Raw genomic sequence first — 26,030 nt, 5'->3', positions numbered from 1 at the left:
TTCCAGAACCTTTGAAAATGACCTGAACTTTAATTATAACAATCTTCATTAGAAAAACCTGACGGCTCTGGAATCCAGCCTGCACGTCAGGCAGCTCATTGAACCTCCCTTTAGATGCACCTTGCTTATTCCCACACCCTCCCAGGAACTTCTCCAAATACCCTGGCACTCACTTAAAAACACCCGAGGCCTCCACCATGGACCCCCTGGAACCGCTTCCAAGTAACCGTGGAACTCCAGAGTCCCTCATCGAGTACCCTTCATCTGTCTTCAAACCATCCTGGAGCTGGCTTAAGAGCCGCTGCCAGGCCTGTTCTCCGAGGCAGACCTACGAGAACAATGATTGGACGAGCGGGATGCGACCACACGAGCACCAAACGCACATTTAGACATACGCTGCACAGACACATACGCATTTAAATCTCCTTTTAACCTTTAAGACGGATCTCCAACATTCAAAGATAAACACACCTTTACCTGCGTTTTATTTTTTCACTTTAATGACTTTATTAATTCTTCATAATAAACAGGATAATCTGTCGTGCATGAAACACAGATGTTGCTTTGTTCTGTAACACTGCTGCTAAAAACATAAATTCACAAGTGACTTCAAGCAGCAGCTGCAGTCAGCAGGGCTCAGTCTACAGACACAGGGCGCCACACAGCGGTCAAAGACCAGTACTGCGAGCCTGATCAGCACGCTGCGGCTCATCAGAAATAATCGTCGGTATCAGAGATGTGTCCAGCAGTGAGGAAAAATCTAACTATTCTGAGCAGTGAGATTAAAGTTTGAAACTGAAGCCAGCGTAACCTGAGTCTAATTTATCTATCAGAGTGAAAGAAACAGACATTTAGAATTATAAGTCTTTGATATGAACGGCACATTTAGTCACCTACTGATTGCAGAGATCTTCTCTCTGACCGGACTGAAAACAGAATAACAACATGAGCATAAATCCTGACTCAGGCCCCGTTTCCCTGACTCTTTTAGGCCCCTGAATATTTGGGGAAATCCTGGAACTGCAGAAATTTGTCAAAAACACAACATTGTCCTTCTTTTACTCATGATGAGTCAAAGCACATGTTAGTAGGTCACTGCTGTTGTTCTGTTCTCCTGTTTAATAGATATCAAATCATAAATGTTCAGTTTAAAATGTTAAAAAAGGCTCAAACATCCTAAAAAAAATGCGATTATCACATTTATTTATATCCAATTGTTTAATTTTTTTCTGTGCTGATTTCATTTCATTCTCTCAGCCACAGAAAATGTAGCTTTAAATTCCTTCACAGCTCTGCCCCCACAGTGCCGGTGCCCACCCCGGGCAAATTAGGTAGAATGAATGAGATTTTCATACCGGATCAGTCGGGGCATGAGTTAACAACGGCCGCCACTGGTGCTGCTGACCAGCAGGGCACCGGCAGAAGACAGAAGAGGAGGAGAAGGAGGAGGAGGAGGCAGAGAGAGAGAAGGAAAGGCTGGAGCGTGGAGGCGAGAGCAGGGACTCTAAATGTAGGAACTATGGCTGGCAAAGGGAAAGCTGATAGGAAAGAATGATGACGATGGAGCGAGCAGGAGGAAGAAAGGAAGAGCACAGAGGAGGTTCATGGATGTAGTGAAGGAGGACGTGCAGAGGGTTGGTGTGACCGAAGAGGATCCTGGGATAGGAGGAGATGGTGATCCCTGAAGGGGACCGAACCCAGGAAGAAGTGTTTACTAAGTTCTCTCATTACAAGAGAATGTTTCTATACAACTTTCCATCTTAAATCCACTTTACATACCAATCAGTTATTTTATTTTGAAGTTTTGTTCAGCTCACTGTTTGGTATTGTGGTGACGCTTAAACTGCTGCGTGTGTCTTTGGACAGAATAAAATAAATCAGACTTTGATGCTGAAAACATGACACACACTGAGGACTTTTATCCAAACTCGCTGTCTGCCTGCTGATGTTTAACATCAGGATGTTACAGTAAGTTTAACTGGTTAGTCTGAGTGAGCCGCTGAGCTTTCGTTACTGCAGCACTTACTTTTCTCAAACTTCTGATTATTCATTCATTTTCTCTCTGACCAAGTTAAAAACTGACCCACAGTCAGTGTGTGTGTGAAATTCAGGGTTCAAACATTCACAATGTTGAGTGGGTAAATAAGCCAACCAGTGTTACGCATCAAGGTGGATTTACATTAAAGACCCATTGGATCATTTCCATCTCCATAATTTTCCTCTTTAACTCCACCAGGAGAGCTTTGCATGATTCTCCGTTCAAGCTAATCTTTCTTTATCTTATCCTGGGTCCCTCAGCTCATCATCTGTCTGAAACAAGCTGTCTTAGTCCCTCCCCCTTTTAAAGGTAAACTTTCTTCTGATTGGGCATGCTTTGCAAATAGATGATCAATATGGTTACTGTGCCTGAGGTGCCTGCCCTCCTCATGACATCATGCAGATCCAAAAATGGCAAAAAAAAAAAGATTTTGTCTTTATGATTGGCAGTCTGAGCTTTTAGCTCACAGGGTTTACTGTATGTTCACTGACGTTGTTATTTATTCATGGTTAATATCAGCATGCACCACCAGAACAGGATATAAGAACCAGGAAGTAAAGAAAAGCAAAAGAACTCTCCTTCAAACACACGACTGCGGTGGTTCCAAAGAATCGGACGGCCTTAATGTCTTTGTCAGCCGGCATACAGAAACAGCCCTCATGGAGTTCTGATTTTCCAGAGGTGTAAAATTATTTCTTTAATAGGGTAAATGTGTCGAATTTGAACAAAGCAAAAGCTTGAAAAGAGAAAGAGACTGTCACAGAAAACAACTAGTTTAATTCACAAACTTAAAACCAAGACTGGGTTAAAACACGCCTGTTTAATCTGACTGTAAACCAGCACTGAGGGATTCCTTCTGTTCATGTTTAAATAAAGACGCAAGGAGGGCTGGAAGGAGTGGCATCATCCAAGAGCGCACACACACACGCATGGACACACACATGCACACTCAGAATGGGAAAATCCAAACAAATCCTTCTTTTCATCCTCTGAAGTGGGATCGAGGCTCGGTGGATCAGAGGATCCTGGAGCCTGCAGACCTCCTGCTGGGAGGGGTCATGACACCACTTCAACCATCTGAGGGGCATTTAACCTCAGAGGTGCCCCCAAACCCTCCTAAATATCCTACAACACACTCGGTGCTAAACCGCCGCCTGCTGCTGAAACCAGAACTCGACCGGCAGGCAGACCGCACGCTCATGGCAAACTTCAGGATTTCACCTCAGAGCGTGTTTGATCCACTTTACATGAGAACTTCCCCACACTGCAAAAAGAAAAGTGCACTTTCTCTGCATGTTTATTTGATATTTTCAAATTCAATTTCAAATATCTGAGTGGCGTCATTTATAATCCTCACTGCATATTTCCACGTGCTGTGATATTTTTAATCCTAAAAATGGGAATTTGTCAAAGGGGAGTGTGAGGAATGGGAAGCTGTTTGTTTTTTAACATTACTGAATGTTATTGAATCATTTTCAAAGATTTCAATAATGTAAATATTTTGAGTGTTTCTGAACAAAATATTTAAATTATTCCAGGTCTGCAATCCAGATGTTTTGGGGGTTTCGTGTTTGTTTTTTTCAGATTTAGGCTGAAACAGAAGCATGGAAATAAAAAAAGATGAAAAAACATCCCGACTATGATGACGTCACTGTAATGGTGTAGCAGTGTAGCGAGTTTGTGAGAACGCAACAGATGAGGATTTGCATATAATTGATTTTTTTTTTGCTCAGTTTTACATAAAAATGACAGAAAAACAAAACTAATCCCTACAGAACACCATCATGTCTTTCAGAGAAAAAGAAACTCAAACAGAGACATGAAATAGTCACTTGGTTTCGTGAAGTTTGACGAAGGTTTAGGTGTTGTTTGTCCATCACAGCTGTTCACAATGCCTTCATTTAATTGGTCTGAAAGGTGACTTAATTGCAGCACCTGGTCTGGGCTCAGTCCATAGGCTCTCTGGCCAATCACAGGCCTCCTCAGAGTTGCAGCGTTTGGCTGGTTTGTGCAGACTGAGCTGACAGCAGCCTCTCCGTGGCTTTAATAGTTCCTGCTAACCTCAACCAAAACTCAAAGGCAGACCTGTAATTATATCTGCCAGCAGCTTATCATTTATTCCTTTGATTGTATTTTTGATCCAAGAGTGTGACCACGGCAACAATAACATGAAAGAAAACCGATGCACTTGAGAACTGTGCACGAACTGTAAAACTCACTGTATCAGTACTTTGTACGCAGTAAAAGTACAATCTAAAGTGCATTTTTCCACCTTTGATTGTTGCAGCGATACTTTATACTTCCTCATCTCGTAGACTTCAGCTGGAAAATCAGCAGCAGATTTGAGATTTCCTGCAAAGTTTGTCTGCAGCTTACTGAATTCTGAGGCTCGAATAAACGAGGTAAACATGAGCAGCCTGAGACCACATGCCTCCCTCCACGTCGTGCATGAACCGAGTCCCTGGATCCAGAAAGAGAATACTTCCTTGGAAACATCATAACGTTCACTCCCAGTTTTTCTTATTCCAGTTTGATGTTTTTGTGAGGATATCACACCAAATATCCACTTTTTCCCCCTAAACTCCTGCATCCTGATCATTTTAGGAGCAGGGTTTGCAGGGTTTTCCAGCAGGACTACGCATGTTAGCACAATCCGTCAACCTACACCGAAGCTAGTGAGTGTGTTACCTTATTTGACAGAAAGCTGTGGATGTTCCTGTTACTTCTCACCTCTTCCATCCTTCATCCGGGGCCTCTGTATCTCAGGAAGCAGAGTTGCATACCTGTGAGGGTGTGATAGATACACAGTGCAGAATGAAGAGCTGCATGAATGTGTGATTGATTGGGTGAATCCATGTAAAAGCACTCTATGTAAAAACCAGTGCACTCAAATTCAAACCCACAGAAAATCCAGCTAACCGCCAATTAACCAATTAAGAGTTACACATAATGGCCATTTATAGGTTTATTGAGTGTGAACTGGATCAGTTTTATCTACAAATAATACAGAGACACATTCATGTCTGCTAATTTTTCTTGATACCAAACGTCAAAGGTAAAGAATCCTCCCAAAAACTCCTGGACTGCAAAATGAATCATTTCTAATCCACCCAGAACTACCCATCGTGATCCTGTTAAACAAACAAATAAACAGAGGAATAAATAATAAATACACACTGCATGCTAAATGAGGGACATTTTAGTGCAAAGCTGCAATCACATTACTATTATTCATATTCTGTTTACTCTCTTTGTTTTTACTCTCATGTTTCATAATGTTGGTTTCTTTCTTATAGGTTTTATTGTCCAGTTTCAGTAGATTTTCTTCCTTGTATCTGTGATAGTTTCACAGCTTGTACAGTATGTGAGTCGTCCTCTCAGCTTTCTGAACTGCACTGATCTGGATCAGAGCTGCTTATGAGCAAAACTTTAATATTTGGGTGCTACATGTTTGTTCAGGTTCCCTAATAAAAGATGTTTTCACCGTAATCTCTTTTATTTCTGAGGCATTTGTCCTCCATCATGCTGCCTTTGTCACCAACTGAATGCAGGGAGCGCCATCTGTTGGACAGAAGGGTGGATTACACTGCCGCTCAAACACCAACCACCTGCTACATCAGTGCTAAATCATCACGGTGCATTTAGATAAAGCAGAGTTTAAAGACACGTGTGTGTGATTATACTGTGTGCCTGTAAATGAGACTCAGATGATGAATTTATCAGGCTCAGCATACCCATGACAGGGGTCTGCTTATTTCAGTGGACTCAAATATTTATTTCAAATAAAAACTCATTTCAAATATTTCAAACAAAATTTATCCTGGGTAAAAAAGTGAAGGAAGCCTTTGATGAGCATTAACATCCTCACATCGACCCGTACATGTTTCAGTGTAAACTCTCAACAGTAAACCTTCTGGAACTTTTTAGATCAGTTAGACTCAGTTACACATTTATACAGTGGCTCCACAGTTTAGTGCTTTAAACATTCCACGAACAAGCGAATGATCTCAGGTTCAGTCCTGAGAGAAGACTGAGGGGTTCCTTCTGGTTTGATTCTGCCACATCAGACACGCAGAGCTACTGGCTGGTTCTCCCAGCACCAGAGTACAGACATTCTGTACTTAAGTAGAAGTACAAATACTACTGTGAAAATAAACTGCAGTGAATGTTGAAGTACTGATTCAACTTCTTTACTCAAGTAAAAAAGTACAGGCTCTTAAATGTACTCAAAGTAATAAAGTAAAAGTAGCTCTTTGGCGGGCGTTTCTATTTTTGTGCAAAGCTAACTGAACCTTGTGCTATATTAACATAATGATAAATTAATATCGGTAAATACAGACTTTAGTCTAACTTTTTTATTATAATAATAATAATAATATAATAATAATCAATCTGAAAAAAAGAAGGAAAATAAAAGTAACTCTATTTCCTGTTGCCTCCATTGTAGAGGGCCATTTTACATCTAAACAGGAAAATGTGTGTAGTCAGGGGTTAAAGTGGATTCAGCAGGTGGGAGAACACTAAACTGGTTGTAATGGTTCAGTGTGGGAAAAATAATCATAGCTCACAATAACTTCTACTGAGAGCTCCAGTAGATTTTCTTAGTGTGCAGGCTGTGATCAGCTGACCTGCTGCTCTTTGTGGATGTACACAACTGAATTCAACCACATGTGAGCAGATGTTTCATGAGTCGTCCTGGCTGATTTCATCCTGTACAGACAGTACACTGTTTATGCTGTCTTTACATTACACACTATAAAGTTAGTGTGAAGGTGGAATTCAGTCAATGAATCTCTGCCACACTTGATGTAATCTAACTCTGACCATGTAACCACAGCCACTGCGCACCAGTCACACACTGTTCTTTACTTTAAATCCATCACAGCACAGCAAACTAACCTGTTTATCCTGCACTAACCTGCAGAGGATTTTCATGCAGCCTTTAAATAACACAGTTAGTCTCCCTCAGTTTGATTTCTAGTACGTTTCACAATATGAAACAACATAATCTCACATGTACAGATGCAATATGTGATTTAACAACATGAGGGCTTACATGTGAGCTTTAAATGAGCAGTCCTTCACTTTAAATCTAACCTCTTTTCTTCCTCTCCTGTCTTTCTTATCTTTCTCCATCTCTGACTAAAGTTAGCTCTTTCTTTTCTCTACCTGTGAAATACAGCAGCTAGGTCTTTAGTAGTGATGGGATTTCCGGCTCTTTTTAGAGAACCGGCTCTTTCGGTTCGGCTCACTAAAAAGAGCCGGCTCTTTCGGCTCCGAACCGGCTCTTCAGGTTGTTTTGTTGCTTTAATTAATTTATTATTAACAATAATATAAAATTATGCACAAAAGGAATTACTAATGTAAAAATAAGTGGTTTTATTTATATATGTTTATATAAAAATATATGCGGTGGCCCCAAGAGACAAAACACGTACAAACTCCAAAACACATTTCTAGCATTAACTGAACTTCCAAAACAGAGCTACCTAGATCACTTAAATTACACAATTGAAAGCATATGTGTATGGTTTGTGTATTTATACACAAGCACTCATATATATTCAAATAATTAAAAAAAACAAAAACTTTCATTTACATGTTACTACCACACACCAAGTCTGGTCGTTGGTACTTGCTGGCTTGTGTAGCCACTAGGTAACAAAAGTTCAACACTGCCCCTAGCATCCTGGAGCACTTCTATTGTGTTTTGTATGTGTTTTGAAGTTTGTACGTGCTTTGTCTGTAGGGGCCACCGTAAATATACTTGTATTTGTTCACTCCACATAAAATGTAATAAATAAATCATATAATACACAAACCAACAATTCACATTTCAACTTTTAACTATTTAAATTTTCAGCTTTTTCCTTTTAAACAAATTTAAAGTGAAACAACACAAAACACTGCAAACCACAACACAATTAAATATAAATTAAAATATGAAAACAAAAATAACATGCATATTCTCTGTCATATGGGCTGCATGAATAAACTTTCTGAATCCTTTATCATCTGCAACTGAAAATAGTTGTGGATGATTACTATACCTTCCCTGGCTCTCTTTTTCTCTCTCTCCCTCTCACTCTGTTCCTGTGCTACTGAGTGTAACTACCGCCCCTCCCCCCTCTGCCCAGGGCAAGCACAAGGCTCGCATGCAGAGTGAAGCGAAAAAAAGTGAGAGAGGGTGAGAGAAAGAAAAAAAGAAACCCACGACTCACGATAAGGAGCCGGCTCGCGTCATTAATGTCAAAGATCCGGCTCTAAGAGCCATTTCATTTGCGACCATCCATCACTACTCAGTGATTAAACTGCCAATAACCAGCTGGAACAATAGTGATCAATAGATATTTAACAGAATACTCAACTCCCCAAAAAATGAAAGCCAAGTGGAGATAGAAGCAAGGTGTTTTTTATACTTCCACTTCCTTTTATAACTTATATTATAACTTATTTTATTTGTTCTGTTTGAATGAACTGGCTTTTCTTTCTCAGACTGCAATGGAATAAATGTTTTTAAAAAAGCAGAAAATATGATTGTTGTTAACTGCAGTGAAAATATTTGAAATGTTGTTTATTTTCCATATAAAACCATTTTCTCTGTGTGAATGTGCACGTCATACTTAAATAAAGACATTTATTTTAACAAAAATACAGTAATAATTAACTATTTCTGTAGTGTTAGGTTGCAACCAGCAGTTATCATTATTACCAATAAAATAAGTCAACTAATAAATATATGTTTCCTTTTAAACAAAGTAAATAAAATAATCCCCATTTCCAAACAATCTTTTCTTGAATATTAGTAAACGCAAATGAAACTGCCGTTGCTGACATGTGTGGAGGACCCCCTTAGTGACTTTTTTTAACTGTGTTAACTGTGTTAACTTAACTGTGTTCTAAAAAGCAACTAGCGACTTTTTCTGGTGTTATTGGAGACTTATTTATGACGACTTTTTGAAGTGAAAGCGCATATTCTTACTCTCAACAAGCAGCAGGTGCTGCCGTGGGCACCTCACCGGTGCCAAGGCGCTGCACTGACTGTAACGCAGTCAGTTCTTATTTTACTGTTATTTTATTTTGTGGATCACAAGGTTTAAAACTACTTATAAACACACACACACACAAAGTAACTCAACCAGAGTGCCTATTTCAGGTCACCTACTACTACTCACCACAGGAGTTGGGTTGGAATTGTGACATTAGAAATACAATAATCAGTGCTGGGAAGGTTACTTTTAAAATGTATTCCACTACAGATTACAGAATACATGCCCGAAAATGTATTTTGTAACGTATTCCGTTACGTTACTCAATGAGAGTAACGTATTCTACTTTGGATTACTTAATATATTATCATGCTTTTTACAACTGCATGAATGTACTATTGCTGTGTGATTTATTACTATTACTGAAGGTCCACGGCTCTGAACTGTAGTAAAGGGACCTCTGGCTAATACGTGGGGTTGGCTCGTAGCTGAAAACTAGCTTTACTTTGTTGTCTGGGTCAATTTTGCTAGTGAGAGACAGAGAGAGGCGTTGAAAGGCTGCTCCAACTGAACTTATTGTTTCGGAGGAAAACACAAACACAATTGAGTCCTAATAGCTTACTTACAACTGGGCTCGTCAGGCACTCTTCTTGGCTGCAGTGGTTATTATTATATTTACATGCTTCCAGCTCCCGTTTCTGCTCCGTGACAGCTCATACTTTTCTACTTCCTTTTTCTCCCTCCTCGCGCCCAAAGACACATAACGGTATGGCAGTCCATTCTCCCTGCAGCACGGACTACACATGAGGCTACATTCTTTAGGGCTATGCCTGTAGCATTCTGTAGCTTAGCACAACAACAACAACAAAAAGGTTCTCTCTCACCCAGGAAACACACAGTCGCAGAGAGCGTCACCCTGTAACCATGGCAACCGTACAGGCTGTCGCCTGGAACGTAGCTGTCAAACAAAACTCAAACAGTCCTGACCCGAGACAATATGAAACAGGAAAATACCCCGTGTAATCTATTTATTTCAACAAAGTAACTATATTCTAAATACCACCTTTTTAAATGGTAACTGTACAGTTACTCATATTTTGTATTTTAAATATGTAATGGCGGTACGAGTATTCCGTTAGTCCCCAACACTGACAATAATTGCTAAAAGAAATTTAATTTGTAGATCTAAATAAATTCTAAATGTATTTAGGACGTTTTTACTCACTTTATTTCTCTTCCACAATGTTATTTTTCTCTCCTACAATGTAGGTTACAATTACATTAGCATGACCAATTATGCAAATTAGGCGATGGCATCATTTAGCGACTTCTAGCGACTTTTAGGACAGCCAATAGCGATTTTCATTACTGAGGAGTTGGCAACACTACCTCAGACCTCTGTAGCAGGTGTCTCCGGCCCTGCTGATGCCAGTAGGTCTTCTGGATAAAAAAAAAAAAAAACAGGGTCGGAGTGAGACCTCCACCCTATCGGTGGGTCTTATTTGGTGTCCGGAAACAAGGTCGGAGTGAGACCTCCTGTTCCCGGTTGTCTGACAGCTGCTCGGTGTGTAACGGAAGACATTTTGAGCTTTCGGTGGTCCCGGGGCCGTTATCGGAGTGTCAGCCTGAAGTCGGGGCTGATGTGCTGGACTCTGCGACGTGAAAAAGTCGAGCTTTAACGGAACATCGCTGCAGTTTGTGTAGCCAAGCTAGCTTAGCTCACAGTCGCACAGCTAGCACACTCCTAGATGCTAGTTAGCTAGCGACACCTAGCTGGCCTCCTCCTCCTCCTGCACCTCCTCCTCGACAACCGGTCCCTTCTCGCAGACATAATGGCTTTAAAACGAATTTCTAAGGTAACACACCGCCCTCTGTTTCACGTTTATTTAACATCGTGTGTGGCGTTTGTGTGCTGGGAGCTAGCAGTTAGCCTGCCCCCTGCACTGCAGCTGCAGCATTTCGCATTAAACCAGGTGAAATGCAGCTCCGTGCAGCCGCACAGTGAGTCGTGTTTTATGTGCTGGAATCAGCCGCACTCGGGGGCAGGTTTGAGCCGAGAATCAGCCTCAGTGCGGGTCTTTCGGGGCTCAGACCAAACGATGGTCCAGGCCTGAAGCTGCTCTGCTCTTTGGTTCCTTTTAAAATAAACTTGGTTTCTTCTCCGTGATTCCTGCTCGGTTCCGCTGAGCTCATTAGCTGTCAGAGCTTATTACGTTATTACAATTACTAACCCTTCTTTTTTAGTCTCTCCGTCACATTTACATATACACATTTTTATTCCTTTGCATTTCTCCGGCAGCTGTGATTACAGTTGATGGTTTTCACCAACAGACACGAAGAGTTTGTAAAATGTGTGTTTGTGTTCACATTAAAGTGCATCTCTGCAGGTCTGTCCGTCAGGGCCGAGGGACCCTGCTGTGTTTGGACAGGTGAGAGCAGCTGACGCTAACCTGCAGGTTGCTGCTTTCAGTCCAGATGCTGACAGATGTCTTTGTACCCCTCATCCTGAATACCTTCATCTCCACAAAGTGCTCACAGTGTGACGGTGTTGCCAATTTCCAATGTTGGTAAATAGACGTTAGTGAGCAGGATTTACAAAGGGGTTATAGATAAAATAAAGAAATTATCTGCAAGAATCTTAACAACTGTGTTATTTTACCTACATTATAACCAGTCCATGATTTTTGGTCAATTATAACATCTTTATAGATCTATTTTTATACTTGTTTAAAAAATATATATTTTTAATGTAAATGAGATCTTTGAAGTCGATAAATGATATATAAAAGTCACTTATTGTGGCTTCTACCTTGTGACAGGAATGTTGTTTGTAGCTCAAGAAATATTGACGTCATTCACGAGGAATGCATTTTACATGTTTCACATTTTATAGGTCAACAAGTCGTTTACAGCAGTTTAAATACAGACAATCACGTTTTGGTACAACGGCACAAGCTGAGCTGTAGATGGACAGATGTTGGTGTTTCCATACAGAAGAGTGAATCGGTGAGACCGCAAAACGAGGAAAACTCACTTTTTTGAGACGACTTTTATGCACAGACTTAACGTCAGAAATCAGTTCTTGCTGCCCAAGAATCAGTCTTTGGAGTAAAGGGCTCTTCGTGTTTTAATTATTTTTTTTTGCTTTTTTCCTTCCTCCTCTCTCCTTAGAGAATATTTTGTTCTGTAAAACAATAACATAAACAGATTTTCATTTGCTAGGAAATCTGAAATGCTAGCCGGTGAAAACAGGAAGCAAAGAAATTGCAGGATTTTTCCCAGAAAGTTGTCTTTCCAGCTGTTGCAGTGGCTCTCTCTGTATAATCTGGTTATTGTACAGAGGAATAACTGAGCTCCACTGAAATGGTGGTAAAGGCCAACATGATTGTGCACTCATGTCTTCAACATGGCCGCGAAACGACACCAAAGCCTGGCGCCCTCAATGGCGAGCGTAAACTACAAACGCAGAGGTGGACGCTGACCAACCAAGATGTCGCGTCTTCACCCTCCAGCTTATCAGGAAATACATGCAAACATCTCTACAGGGGAAAAAAGTGCTCATTAGACATAATGGCTGTTTTTACAGAGCGTGCTCAGTGAGGGTCTGCTGTTAGGTTAAATGTGTTTAACATAGCCAGGCTTAGATCAGTGAGAATCGACTACTGTACTCGGTTAAATCAGGCTCTCTGCTTCGTACTCTTGTTGTGCTTATGGGCATGGGAAGATAATTTTATTTCTGTGCCTTTTTTTTTAATGCACCTTATCCAGCAATATTTAATTTAATTTATTTTATTTACTCTTTATTTTCACTGATGTAAATTTGGTGTATCTGTAGGCTATTTAAAATTTAGATATAATAATAATTTTATTATTAATTTTATAATAATAATTTTTTAAAACTTGTTTTTTTTTTATGTCGACAGCATTTCAGATGTTTTTATTTATTTTAATTTTGCCGTTTTTAAATTTAAATCCAGCATAAAATTTATTCAAAGTATTTTCAGTGTTACTGGTGCACTGTTTATTTATTTCATTCAAAATAATTGTTCTTAACTTTAGTTAAGTATAAGTACAATAACTGGAAATATTAATAAATAAAAATGGAGGCAGTGAGGAGTCTTCAAGGAAGCGTTTTTGTGCTCGCCTCCTAAACTCGGCCGAACCTGAAAGACGAGCCGTGTGCACCTCGCCTGTATGTCACATACCAACAACAACACACACACACACACGGCAGTTTGGCTTCAGGCTGGAAACACAAACCGCCCGTCCTATGACAGCCGTGTGTTTTCTCGGCTCTTCTGTCAACGGTAAAAATAGACTCTGCTGCTTACACATCAATAAAAGCCTGAGTGTGTCCGAGTGTTTTAATGCAGCCTTCACACAGGAGACCAACCTTCAGGCTTTTCAAAGTAAATGCCTCTTATTTATTTCCTTCAGAATAAAGCTGTGGTCACGCTCAGTTACTTATTTGCTAGAAGAATAAAAAGTAGTTTTAAAGCAGCTCAACAGCCACTTGCATTAGAAACATCAGAAATGGTCGCAGATCTCAGCAAGGAAACGCCCGGCGGGTTTCTGAACTCTCACACAGACGCAGTAATATTTAGAGTTTGATTCACCGCCGGCCAAGTTTAGCCCGTAACCTGACAACTTCACCACGGCTATTTCAAGTCCTGACTGCTGGATTCAGACATCTTTAAAGGCCTGGTCTCCACACAGGACACACGAAGAGGCCGCTTAACTGTAAAAACACCATTGGAGGTAAACTTCGCACCAAAACTCAAGGAACTCAAAGAAAACGAGACCTTACACTTCTTCCTCATTAAAATTAAAATGCAATTAATCACTCAGCTGAGCGTGCTCGGTGAACAGTTGGCAACATGTCGGCGACGGCTCTGAGCAGGACGTCAATAAGTCTTTGCAAGCAAAACATTAAAAAAAAAGTAGTTTATTTTTTTCTTACACTGAGTGGCAGCAGCAGCCTCCTCCCAACCAAACTGGCTGCGGGGAGGTTTTTGGTGTACAGATTGGTAAACGGCGTTAACCACTGTAAGCCACTCGCCATCTGGTCGTTAGAAACCAATGGGTCTGCTGATGCGACCAACATCACTAAATGTCCTCGTAGCTGATGTCAGTCAGCAGGGCTTTAACGTCTGTCGTTCCTCTGCAGGAGCTAACCGACCTGTCCAGAGATCCTCCGGCTCAGTGCTCCGCCGGTCCTGTCGGCGAAGACAGTAAGACCACTTTTCAGTTTTCTTTACGCAAAAGTTCACAGAGAGGAACGAGTGTGCTGCACTAACCCTCGTCTCCTTCTCTTTTTTACAGTGTTTCATTGGCAAGCTACTATTATGGGACCTGTAAGTATCAAACAGCTGCTCCGCCTCAGAGTTTGGAGCTAAAAACTGCAGTTAGTTTGTCAAAACAAGCACAAACTGAAAACCTAGCTGAGCGTGATTCTGTGGGAAACGCTGCATCGTGTTTTTTGTAAAACCTGAATCCACAGAACTGCTGCAGGTGTAACAGCGCCGGAGTTCGAGCCAATTCAGGGGCCGTTTTGGTCGTTTCATTGATATTTATACAAACTGTTGGCAGTGACGTGGTGTGAACATGTGAGTGTTTAACCTCTCTCTGTTTTTAACTGCAGCCTGACAGTCCCTATCAGGGCGGCGTATTTTTCCTGACTATTCATTTCCCTACAGATTATCCCTTCAAACCACCCAAGGTAAATTTTTTATTAAACCTTTGAAGCCTTTTAACTTGCTTAAAATTAAAATAAATAAAAAAAAATAGAATACATGTCTGAGATTTTGGAGTGATGCTAAGTCGTTTCGGTTCCTCTACCCGCTCAGGTCGCCTTTACGACGAGAATTTATCACCCAAATATAAACAGTAATGGCAGCATCTGTTTGGATATATTGAGATCACAGTGGTCTCCAGCATTAACTATCTCTAAAGGTAAGAAACATTCATATAAACGGCTGAATGTGTCTGTGTCTGTAACCCTGGAATTGAGTTTTTAAATCTGCTCCCCTTTGGTGAGAATAATGAAAAGATGTGTGAAATATGTTTTTTTAGCTTTAATTTTCTTGTAGTTTATTAATAAAAATTCTATAATTAGGCATCTCATTTATAGATAGCGACTCTAACGCTCCCGTCAGAGGGAGACAAATGGTTAAAAACTTTTGTCCTGCAGTGATTCTTTACTGTTAGTACAGGTTTTGACCAGTAGGTGGAGCTGTTTGGTTGTAGTTTCACCTTGTAACAGGTAATAATGATATTTACATCAAACAGGTTTGTTCACAGAGCAGAAAATAAAGTTTGAACCTGAAGCTGAAATCTGATTTTTAAAGCATTTTCATCCTTATTTATTTACTTATTTTGTTTTTATTATTATTATTATTTTTTAAATTATTAACTTACCTATTTTTTATCTTATGCGCAATATTACTTTTAATTATTATGCTATTATATTTCCATTTACTCATCATATTTATGTATGCTAAATTTTCCTGTTACTTTAATTTATTTTTCTGTTAATATTATAATTTTTCCATTTATTTTTTAAGAGTTACAGTTTTTTATTTTCAACTAATTTAAATAATTTTCCTGTTTATTTTTCAAATGTACTATCTTACTTTTGCTTAGCTCCTGTATATACATTTCCCTGAACTTATGCATTTTCTTTTCTTTCTTTTCTTCTTTGTTTTCTTGCTGTCGTTGCAGGTGTGTTTATATGAAGGTCCACAGCTGCCAAAACTAAAACAATGAAAATTTTAAAAAGTTTAAAAAAAAGAAGTAAATAATAAACAATGAAGCAAATGAAATCGGTATAATAAATACATCACATTTTTATAATAATTGTTGCCTATAATGTGATGTGTTTGCTTGTTTGTTGGCAGTTTTGGTCCCCCATACAGACTCATAATCACTCAGTTTCATGTTTTTGCTCAACTCTGATATAAAAAAAAAACGCTGACTGTTGAATTTTTTGTGGTCATGTGTGAAAAACAGGAGCACGCTGCAGACCTCAGAGCTGCTCTGACTCTCTCTTTTCCCTCTCTGCAGTCCTTTTGTCCATTTGTTCTCTGTTATGTGACCCGAATCCCGACGACCCGCTAGTGCCAGAGATCGCCCGCATCTACAAAACAGACCCTGTGAGGTGAGTCCACACCTGTTAACCTGCAGGTAATCGGCTGCTCAAAGGACGAGGAGAGCGGCTTCGAGCAGCAGGTGGAGGTTTATAACCGAGTGTCCTGCTGCTTGGTCTCAGGTATAACAGACTAGCCAGGGAGTGGACAGAGAAGTATGCCATGCTGTGAGGGTAAGAGCGAAGCTCACCTGAGCTGCCTGCTGATTCTGTGTCTCAGACGCACGTTGAAGCAAATAAAGCATGACTGCAGAGTTTTCTCACTGCATGGAGCGCAGGTAGGGACGACCTGGTGGACGTCACAGGGAGAGAAAATAACGCAAACCTAAAGATGTGAGATATAATAAAACTCACACATGTACAGGTGTTATGAAGGGGGAAATTATCTATAGAGACCAAACAGTTTGTGTATCGGGCTGTAAACATGTTTATTTCTGTGGGGACTGACTCACTGCTGGAGCCTCTGGTGGGCGTTAGAGGAACTGCAGGTTTTGCTGCTTGAGGAGCGTCCTGTGTTTAACAGTTGGGGTAAACTGCACGTGTGGCGAGTGGGAGTAAAGCGGTGACAATGATGTTTTGTTTCCTGTGAACGGCTGCAGGTGGATTTTGGTCTGCGTTTCTCAGGCATGGCATCGTCCTGCAGCCTCTCTCGCCTCCCCCCTCCTCACCTTTTCTCTCCCTCCCTGCAGGTACAACAAGACGGCTCAGGACTGGACTCAGAAATACGCCATGTGATCTGCCTCCTGCTGTTTTCTCATGTGGCCACGCCCCCCTCTCATCCACTTGTAACAGCAATTTGTTCACCTTTCCTTCCCGTCCCATCCTTTGATTTTTATCGCTTGTCAGTTTGGGTTTTTTCTGCTTTCCGGGTGAAGGGCTGAGACTCTGAGCCGTCAACGTGCCAACTGAGAAACCAGGAAGCAGAGCGGACTCACTGCTCCTGCAGATGAGACCGCTTTTTAAAAAAAAAGAAGAAGGCGGCTTTTTGGTTTCTTTTGTTTTTAGACCGTTAGAGCCGTTAGTTCATCCATCATCCAACACTGTCGTCCTCTTTTTGCACTGGAACACAAACCGAGCTCCCCGCGGCTGATCGATCAACTAATAGCTCCGTGATGGTTTTTCTCAATAAAGCTGAACAAATTGCAGCTCCTGTTGTCCTGTTTTCATTCCAGGGAATCAAATCCTGCTCTGAGACTCCTCCTGATGAATAAAAAAGTCTGTTTCTGCTTCGCTCACAGGTGGAAGAATGGAAACAGATTCTTTTTATTCGTCACAAACACAAGTGGACTCTGAGAGCAGGAGCCGCTACCCTGACATCATCAGCCAGGCTCAGAGGTCACATGAACGCCGTTATCAGCTAAATTAATCCTCCTGCTCAGGGAGGTTAAAATCGTTTCACACTGAGAGCCACAGACAGTTAGATCACAAGTGGTTTGGACTTTCTGTCAGTATAAGTCACGCATTAAATCCCATTTATTAAGAAATAAAGAGCAATTTCAACATAATGTCACTGTTTTTCTACACAATGAAGAAATGCTGCTTAAATTAAATAAGTGTAAAATGAGAAAAACAAGGCTCATTAGCCAGACTCCCCAGGAATTACAAAACAACTAAAGAATAAAAAAAACAGGAGCTATTATGTAATTACTTCACAAAATAGAGTGAAAACATCTCACATGTTAAAAACTCCAATGTAACGTCATCCTTACAGAGCAGAGCTGCTCAATTCTAGCCAAAAAATCTCAAACTGATCATTTTGGTGACGATCGGTCATGGTGATCATGATCACTGCGGATTTATGAAGCTTCAGATTTACTCAGGATTCCTTCGGACTTTGTGATTAAACACAAAAGAGTGATGTAGAGTCATAACGAACAAAAACAGCACAGTGATTTGATCTTTTTCTTGTTTTCAGAGTAGCTGGAACACAAAATTGTAAAGGAAACAGAAATATAATTGCACATCTGAAATGTTTCAGAAAGAAAGTTTTAAGAATTTAACTCAAGCTGAAGGACATTCAGACTTTTTTTCATTTCGCAGCTCAGCTTTCAGCGTTTATTTTCAACATGTCCTGTTTTTAACCACCAGGGGGCGGTGTTTAAATGTTTAGCCCAGGTCTACCGCATCGCCCTGGACTCACTGCGCCGTCTTGTGGTACAAAGTGTTTTAACTCCTTTTTGTATCTCTTCATCACAGATCAAAGATGTTTGGGACGTAAAGCCTTTGTGGTTATTTCTTCTCGTTTCGCTGATATCTTCAGTGATTTTAGGAGGTTTTACCAGTTTTATAAACACCTCCATAAATTCAATACAAGTTGTCTTTGTTCTGGTCCTTTATCTCTCCGGATGAATGACTCGTCGTCCTGCTGCAGAATGAATCTGGGATATATTCAATATAACTGGAGGTACTGGACCTAACCATCGTCTGGTCACGCTGGGTTAGCTGATGTTAAACTTTGCATGATCATAGTTCAAAATAATCCTTTATTTCAAACTGAGCCTGTGATATACTGAGTGTTTAGCAGTCTCCAACACACACAGTCGTCATTATCAGAAACTCTTACCATGTTTTCTTTTCAACACAACATCTCAGCTTCTCTGGATAACTCCACAGCTGAGCAGGTGAGTGGAAATAAATCACAATTTGAATATTTATTTTAAAAAAACAATCAGATTTTATTTAAAAAAAGGTTAAAAGCTCATGTTTGACTGTACAGTGCAGGGCAGGAACATAAATATCATCTGCTGGATTACAGAAACAGGAACAGCAGCTACCCACAGCTCTGGACTACCTTTCCCACAATGCCTTACATTTCGTTTCTCTGAGTTTCCCCTCAGCACTCGTGCCACAGAATAAAAACACGAAATAAAAACCAGGTTCAGTTCATGATGACGTCACAAGAGGAAAACATATCGTCATTGAAATTTTAGAGAGTAAATAATACTTTAAAAAAAAGCGCCCGGAGGAGTTTCAGATGTTGAGGGGGTCCGTGAAGAGTCTGCTCATGCTGCCCAAAGTGACCACTTTATTAGGAACACCTGTGCGAGTAAACTGTAGCTGTAAACCAACAGAAAAAATAAGATTAAGATCCTCACATCGTACAATGCTGTGGCAGGTGGACTAAAGTTATCAACCCATGAGAGGCCAGTTTCATCGCCATTGTGGTAAACCTCTCTCTAATCTGAGGTGTCATCACAGCGCGTTTCTGCCCTCTGATTAACACCAGATGAGTAACAGATTACAGAACATCTGATCCTTTACAATCGTTTCAGTTTCGTAGCACCTTTTCTCTGCAGGCGGCTGCAGAAAGAACAAACTGTGCGAAGCGTTCAGCGGTTGAAGTGAACAGAAAACCCCCCAAATCCACAACTTTACCATCGAATCCACAGAAAACAGAGCGCGCCTCAGGAGGAGACGTCAGCTTACCAAGGCGGGGGGGGGGATTTTTGGTATGTTTTTCCTTTATTGGCTCCGCGGGAACAGAAGCTGCTCCCCGTCTTTGCTGGAGTGTCGTGGCCAAAAAAAACTAAACAAAACAAAAAAAGTAAAAGTTGAGTTTGACTGTTTTCACGCGCTACAGTCAAGTTTTCTTTTGACCCTTTTTTTTTTTTACAAACTGGTTTAAAAAGCTCAGAGAAACTTTCAGCCCTGAACCCGCACTCGGTCCAGAGCGAGTCGAGGGACGACGGGTGGATGGATGGACTCAGCTGGAGGTGGACCGATCAGATCATTACGCCGTGGAAAGCTCCACCCCACTGTCGCAGACCCCGCTGTCGATTCGAGTGTCCACTTTCAGTTCCTGAACCCGAGCGCACAGAAGCTCGCCTGGGAACACAAACGCAGCTCAGTGACTCGTGGTCATGTGACTTGGCAGTCGGTGTTGCGTGCACGTTATGTGCGCATGCTCACCACTCATTGCGCTGGTGGCCGGCACTTCCTCGCTCTCGTGCAGCGCCTCCTCCAGGACGCTCAGCGCTCTGCACTCGCCGACTGACCTCAGAGCAGCCAGCAGCTCCCTGATCGTTCCACCAGAAACCTGCAGGAGAGACGGGAAGCAGTTTATCCACAAAATCCTCGAGGGGGCGTTTCCCAGGTTTCTGAGAACACATGCTGGAGTGTGTGTCGGAGTGTGTGAGATCGTGTGTTGTCTGTGTGGGTTACCTCGTAGCTGTCCAGCAGGGTTTTAGCGGGGGAGGGGCTCAGCCTGAAGGCCGTGTTGAGGATCCCGAGACCCAGACTGTGAGCCAGATTCTCCCAGCATCCTTCACTCTCCAGAGTGCCACACAGCGCCTGCTTCACCTCTGTGTCCAGGCTCGCCAGGTCGCCTACACACGTAAACATTTCATCAGCAAACCGATGCGCCGATGTCATGATTTTGTATTTCGTGGTTATGAAACAATGAACCACGTCTAACACGGTGGTCAATCACAGGGTAATAAAGTGTCCACGTGTGGGGAGGAGCTCACCTTGAGGAGGGACGAAGGCCGTTTGAGGTGTTTTTGGTTTGTATTCTTTGCCGTTCAGAAGATCCCAAACCTGCAAACACACACCTGCGGGTTCATTAATCTGCTTCGTGTCATGAGGTTCACCAGAGGCTCAGAAGCTACGTGTACCTGATGGGTGGCAGCCATGTTGAAGGGAGTTGTCCCTGGGATGTACCCTTCATCTTCTTCCTCATCCTCGCTCTCCTTTTCACAGCTCTCCTCCTCATCCTCCTCCCTGAAGAACAGTGGCTCAAAGTTCTCCTTCTGTGGGTCTGCACCTGAAAAGACCCAAATACAAACTTATTAAACATGAGATCAGGATGTCTCACAGGCTTCCTCCTCTTCAGAAAGGAAGCCGTTAGAAATGATGGGGCCTCAGGTGGATGCTAGTAAATGAGCTCCTGGTGAACAAAAGAACTCTGAGCTTTAATAAAAATCTACCTGCAGCCATGAGGAGAGCCGTGAGCTTGACAGAGCCTCGACCCGCAGCGATGTGGAGGGGGGTGGAGCCATTAAAAGTGCAGCAGTCCACCTTGGCGTTTCCCTGATGGCAGAAACACACAAACAGCACTTCATGCAAAGGCGACTCAAAGGTGAAGTTACATCACACAAAGATTCCTCAGCACTGAGACGCCCACCGCTGGTCGTCATACACTCCATCGGTCATCTGATCCTTCATCAGTTAAAGTCAAATCAAGGAGAGAGAGAACATCAGCATCTATATGAATGTGTAACCACTTTATTAACGAGATAAAGATTTGCTGCAGCTCTGATGCTGAGCCAGCAAAGCCTCAGCAAAGGTCTCTGCTCCGATTGGTTGTTAGCTCCCAGTCTGCCCAATAACCCAGGCGTACCTCCAGCAGCAGGCAGCCCGCCAGCGATACGTTGTCAGTCTCGGTGGCGAGATGCAGGGCCGTTCGGCCACAGCTGCGTTCCCGGACCTCTACATTGGCCCCGCCCTCCAGCAGTTCCCTGAGAGAAAACAGCTGGTTGACCAGAACCGCCAGGTGGATCGCACACAGACCTGCAAACATGTTTACCGGTAGGTTTTCAAATGAGATGACAGTAACGATAACATCTGACACAGCATTACATAAAACCACACCCCCGCACTGTCTCTTTGACAAAAGCAGGAATCTTACAAAAACAGTCGCTGTTACCTCGACTTTCTGATTTTACAGATTCAAGTAATCGTGCTAAAACACCAAAGTTATTTAGGTATAACTCGCAGATCGATGACACCGACCTTCATCAAACAACACGAACTCCACAAAACCCTGCTGGAGCCGCACATTTGGTGACGTTTATGATTAATGGACTCGACTGTGAAGCTATTCACGATATTTCCATTCAGTAACTCTGGGAAGTTTTCAAGGATAATAGGAAGTGTACAGTTGATCAGGCTCTCTGTGACGTGTCTTTGTCTGTCTGTTAAACCTGAAAACTCACCAAGACTCATTTCCCCTATAATACAAGAAAAATGTGTTTTTCTGTGTGTGAGTGTGTGTGTGAGTGTGTGTGTGTGTGTGTGTGTGTGTGAGTGTGTGTGTGTGAGTGTGTGTGTGTGTGTGAGTGTGAGTGTGTGAGTGTGTGTGTGTGTGTGAGTGTGAGTGTGTGAGTGTGTGTGTGTGTGTGAGTGTGAGTGTGTGAGTGTGTGTGTGAGTGTGTGTGTGTGTGAGTGTGTGTGTGTGTGAGTGTGTGTGTGTGTGTGAGTGTGAGTGTGTGAGTGTGTGTGTGTGTGTGTGTGTGTGTGTGTGTGAGTGTGTGAGTGTGTGTGTGTGTGAGTGTGTGTGTGTGTGTGAGTGTGAGTGTGTGAGTGTGTGTGTGAGTGTGTGTGTGTGTGAGTGAGTGTGTGTGTGTGTGTGTGAGTGTGTGTGTGTGTGTGTGTGTGTGTGTGTGTACCTGCTGTGTTGGTTTGGTCCAGCAGCTCTCTCAGCTCTCTGTGTTGCAGTAAAAACTGGATCATCCCTTCTCCCTCATGCTGAGCTGCCAGGTGCAGCACTGTGTTGCCGTGACGATCCGTCAGCGTCGGGTCGGCGCCAGCCAGCAGCAGCGCTTCCACTGCCTCCTTCTGCTGCGTGATAACGGCCAGGTGCAAAGGAGTCTGGGGAACAGAGGGAGGGTGCTTTAGCTCTGTGACCTGAAGCTTTCAGCTCTGTAAGGCTGGAGACGACGAGCTCCACACCTGGTACAGGCGGTTCCTCATGTTGAGCACCTCCTCTCCAGGCAGGGCAGACACCACCTGCGTCAGACTCTTCAGCGCCTCCTGCTGGTTGTGGAGAACAGCCAAATGGAGCCCGCTGAGAAGAGAAAAAGGAGGCGTCACTACACGGCCGAATAAAAACTTTTAATGTGCGCACATCTGATCATCACGATGCGTTTACTGACGTGTCTCCGTTTACATCCTGCGCGGCCATCAGGGAGCGCTGTGGAGCCAGCAGGTACGCCGAGTCAGCCGTAACCGAGTACTGAAAGATGGCCTCCAGCAGTCTGCTGATCACCTGATCCAGCTGCTCCTTGGCGTCGAACTCTGAAGGAGAAAGAAAGACTTGATCGGATGTGTGGAACGCCTAAACGCTTCGTAAAAACTGAATTTATCCTGAGCATTCTGATGCCGTCAGTGTGATCTGAGCATCTTTGAGTGGACCCAGGAGCGCCACGCAGGAAATAATCCCCCGGTGTCACCAGAAAGCAGCAGCGTCAGAGGTCTAACACCGAGGCGGGAAAAACAAACTCTTCCGCCAAATTTAGAATAACGTTTACCTCTCTCTGCTTCAGGCTCCACACTGACCCCTCCCTCCTCGCTCCTCTCCCCTCCCTCCACAGCTTCGGGCCGGGCTGGAGCTTGCAGCACGGCTCCTGATGGCGAGTCGTCGTCCGGGTCGTTGTCGTCCCCGTCGTTGTCTGCGGCGCCGCTCTGAGAGGCTTTAAACAAATGGCATTTGTTGTGTTTTCTCAGATGATTTTCAAGTTTTTCCACATAAATTTACAGATTTATAATCTCAGAGATGGAATTTTCTCATAAATGGAGATTTTATAATCTGGTTTTTAACTAGATTGTCTTAGATGTCACCTAAATTTCACATAATATCAATAATAATATTAATGACTTCCAAAACTTTTCTTGGCTTTTATCTGAGATTACTGAGTCATGATTTATTTCTTCCTCCTAATTAGGTTAAAGGTTAAAAGGTCACGCTCCTAAATCTGTTACTTTATTTGTATTATAGATAATCATAGATTATTTCAACCTCTCCCAGCTCCTAAGTTACTTTGAGTGGCTCTACTACTTCATCGTAGCTCCTCACCGTGTTTGATCCCTCCTCCACCTCCTCCCAGACCCGCTGAGTACCCTGTGGAGAAACCTCCTCCACCTCCTCCTCCATAGTTGTAGGTAGTGAAGCCCTGGTATCCTGGGTATCCTGAGGGAAATCCACCCAAACACAGAGATTAATGATGACATCACATAACGTCACCCTCAGGTATGTGTTAAACCGCAGAGCAGACCAGAACACAGACTCTACCTGTGGATCCAGGTCCTCCTCCAGCAGCCGGACCTCCCCCTCCTCCTCTGTATAGACCTCCTCCTCCATGACCACTGAAGTCCTGGAAGTTGGGTAAAGTCTTCTGCCTCTTCCTCTGCACCTCCTCTTTGTCTAAAAACACACACGTGTTCACGCCATGCTAACCTCTGTGGCATCCCACATTTAAAATCGTTAATAAATCAATCAGGTGATGGATGATCAAACAGCAGGGGGCAGTGTTGGGACACAGATAGTAAAAACATTAATATAAATATTGAAATTTTCCACTGCTCTTTATTAATGTTTCCAGCTGATTTGCTTGTAACCGTTCCAGTGTTTTTTTTAATAATTTGGAGTTTTATTAATTTTCTTTTTGTTGAAAGTAAAAGTAAAATCAGGCTGTGGGGGAAGAAGAAGAGATAAAGGCCTGAGAGGAGTATTAGGGACCTGCAGGTAACGCATTACCTGAGTTGACTCATTTCTGGCCAACTCCAGAGGAAGAGCGGGGTCATGTGACCTACCTAAGATCTGGGGGTGGTAGGTGAAGGGTTTAGGCTCGCTGGTCTCGTTGTCGGACTTCCTCTTCAGCTGGACGAACACAGACGTCGGTTTCTGCAGGTTCTGGTCTCGATACTTCGGCGTCTTAAATACAATGGCGAACTGTCGGCGCAGTAACGGCACGGTTAATGACACTCCCTACACCTGCAGCTCAAAGTAGCAGCTCCGAATGCAGGAATGCTCACCTGTCTGTGGACATCTGTGGGGGAGAAGTCTCCCAGAGCCTCCCAGGTGAGACCCGAGTCATCTTCCTCATAGAACCGAACCTGGATGTCATCTGCAAACACAAACATCAGGTCACCATGGTTTCATAGTTCGCTTTCAGGCCTTGGGAGCATCTCTAGCTCTGATGCACTGCATAAAGATCGACCTTTGTTCACGTGGCTTAAAATCAGCTCTCAGATCTTGATTGAGCTAATCCAGAGGCCTGTGATAACCTCAGGGGTAATCCTGGTTTTCACCTTTTGTGCAGTGTACGTCATGGAGAATCATCAACATAACGAGATCCGGACCAGGCTACTGATAATTAATAACATTGCCCCGCTGCTGGAGGCCAGACCACCGTGATCTCAGAGCACATCGGTTCTCTCAGAGAAACCTTGGAAGCGGAGCGGGCGGCAGCCCGAATCCAACTCTTCCTCCTGTGGGATTTGTACGTTGGAGGGGAATTCCCTGAAGCAGGACTTCCTCCAACAGCACTGACACAGCTTCAACCAGGAAAAACTGCTCAGATTCACCTCACTTACACTCAACTGCATGGAAACGTCATCAAATAAAGTTCAGTGAAAAAGAAAAAAAATCACTACTTGAGACTTTTTAGCAGCCCTTAAAATAAACTGCATGCATGTTTGCTCCGAGATGCTTTAAAAACCAGAACCAGCCTTCCAAACAGCCCTGCTCATTTCCAGCTGTTTACTGGAGCAGCTCTGTATGCCGTGTTTTAGCTCCTCCCCCTTTGTGCTTCTTCTGACCTCATTATTTTAAATTGCATCCATGTTTAATATGAGCGTCCCACACCCGACCTTATATGTGTCAAACAGAAAACAGGAAAAGCTCACCTTTCTGGACTTTGTCGCAGAGCAGGTAGACCTCCTCTCCTCCGGTCACGCAGCCGGCGGTCCGATCCATCCTCACAATCTTCAGGTTGGAGGCGTTCGGAGCCTCTGTGGGCGAAAAGAGAAACAGCTGCTGTCAGAGATCTACCTACCCGAGGCTTCCTCAAGAGCTACGCATCTTCAAAGGGGAGTTTTTTTATTTGCACCATCACTCTAAGGTAAAGTAACCACACTTTTA

At 42.7% G+C, this 26,030-nt stretch overlaps 2 protein-coding genes across 7 annotated transcripts in view; one reads left to right on the top strand and one right to left on the bottom strand.

Annotated features, from left to right (window-relative positions):
• The first annotated feature begins 10,470 nt into the window (after positions 1-10,470).
• ube2d2l (ubiquitin-conjugating enzyme E2D 2 (UBC4/5 homolog, yeast), like) lies at positions 10,471-17,316 on the top strand. 5 transcript variants are annotated; one of them, XM_085170478.1, is made up of 8 exons: positions 10,471-10,883; positions 14,195-14,258; positions 14,350-14,381; positions 14,669-14,746; positions 14,874-14,979; positions 16,090-16,183; positions 16,295-16,345; positions 16,861-17,316. In XM_085170478.1, exons 1-7 carry the CDS (start codon positions 10,860-10,862, stop codon positions 16,341-16,343), a joined length of 447 nt encoding a protein of 148 aa, XP_085026604.1. In that variant the 5' UTR covers positions 10,471-10,859; the 3' UTR covers positions 16,344-16,345; positions 16,861-17,316. The 5 variants fall into 5 exon arrangements, with proteins under 5 accessions (XP_085026604.1, XP_085026613.1, XP_085026621.1 ...); XM_085170495.1 differs by lacking the exon at positions 10,471-10,883 and adding an exon at positions 13,022-13,785; XM_085170487.1 differs by lacking the exon at positions 16,295-16,345 and having other exon boundaries at positions 10,476-10,883.
• The window catches only part of nfkb1 (nuclear factor of kappa light polypeptide gene enhancer in B-cells 1), a 30,005-nt gene continuing 21,128 nt past the window's right edge, over positions 17,154-26,030 (bottom strand). For both annotated transcript variants that reach the window (XM_085170406.1, XM_085170411.1), the window contains exons 9-24: positions 25,796-25,900; positions 24,923-25,014; positions 24,701-24,839; positions 24,180-24,311; positions 23,964-24,077; positions 23,419-23,580; positions 23,044-23,185; positions 22,841-22,955; positions 22,558-22,759; positions 21,510-21,679; positions 21,097-21,199; positions 20,785-20,933; positions 20,638-20,707; positions 20,333-20,496; positions 20,081-20,207; positions 17,154-19,996 (exon numbers count right to left, since the gene is read on the bottom strand). In XM_085170406.1, coding sequence (XP_085026532.1) covers positions 19,902-19,996; positions 20,081-20,207; positions 20,333-20,496; positions 20,638-20,707; positions 20,785-20,933; positions 21,097-21,199; positions 21,510-21,679; positions 22,558-22,759; positions 22,841-22,955; positions 23,044-23,185; positions 23,419-23,580; positions 23,964-24,077; positions 24,180-24,311; positions 24,701-24,839; positions 24,923-25,014; positions 25,796-25,900 — 2,081 coding nt within the window. In that variant the 3' untranslated portion in view covers positions 17,154-19,901. The remainder of the gene's footprint in view (positions 19,997-20,080; positions 20,208-20,332; positions 20,497-20,637; positions 20,708-20,784; positions 20,934-21,096; positions 21,200-21,509; positions 21,680-22,557; positions 22,760-22,840; positions 22,956-23,043; positions 23,186-23,418; positions 23,581-23,963; positions 24,078-24,179; positions 24,312-24,700; positions 24,840-24,922; positions 25,015-25,795; positions 25,901-26,030) is intronic.

Source organism: Neolamprologus multifasciatus, chromosome 2 (assembly GCF_963576455.1).
Source record: "Neolamprologus multifasciatus chromosome 2, fNeoMul1.2, whole genome shotgun sequence".
NCBI lineage: Eukaryota > Metazoa > Chordata > Actinopteri > Cichliformes > Cichlidae > Neolamprologus > Neolamprologus multifasciatus.
The sequence above is the reverse complement of the archived record's forward strand: the minus strand, read 5'-3'. Positions and strand labels throughout refer to the sequence as shown.

Excerpts from the sequence above, each read along its gene's own strand:
- ube2d2l (XM_085170460.1), top strand. The coding sequence starts at position 14,153 with ATGTCAGTCAGCAGGGCTTTAACGTCTGTCGTTCCTCTGCAGGAGCTA. Across the intron at positions 14,259-14,349 it reads CGGTCCTGTCGGCGAAGACA|TGTTTCATTGGCAAGCTACT; the intron begins GTAAGACCACTT and ends TCTTTTTTACAG. Across the intron at positions 16,184-16,294 it reads TACAAAACAGACCCTGTGAG|GTATAACAGACTAGCCAGGG; the intron begins GTGAGTCCACAC and ends GCTTGGTCTCAG.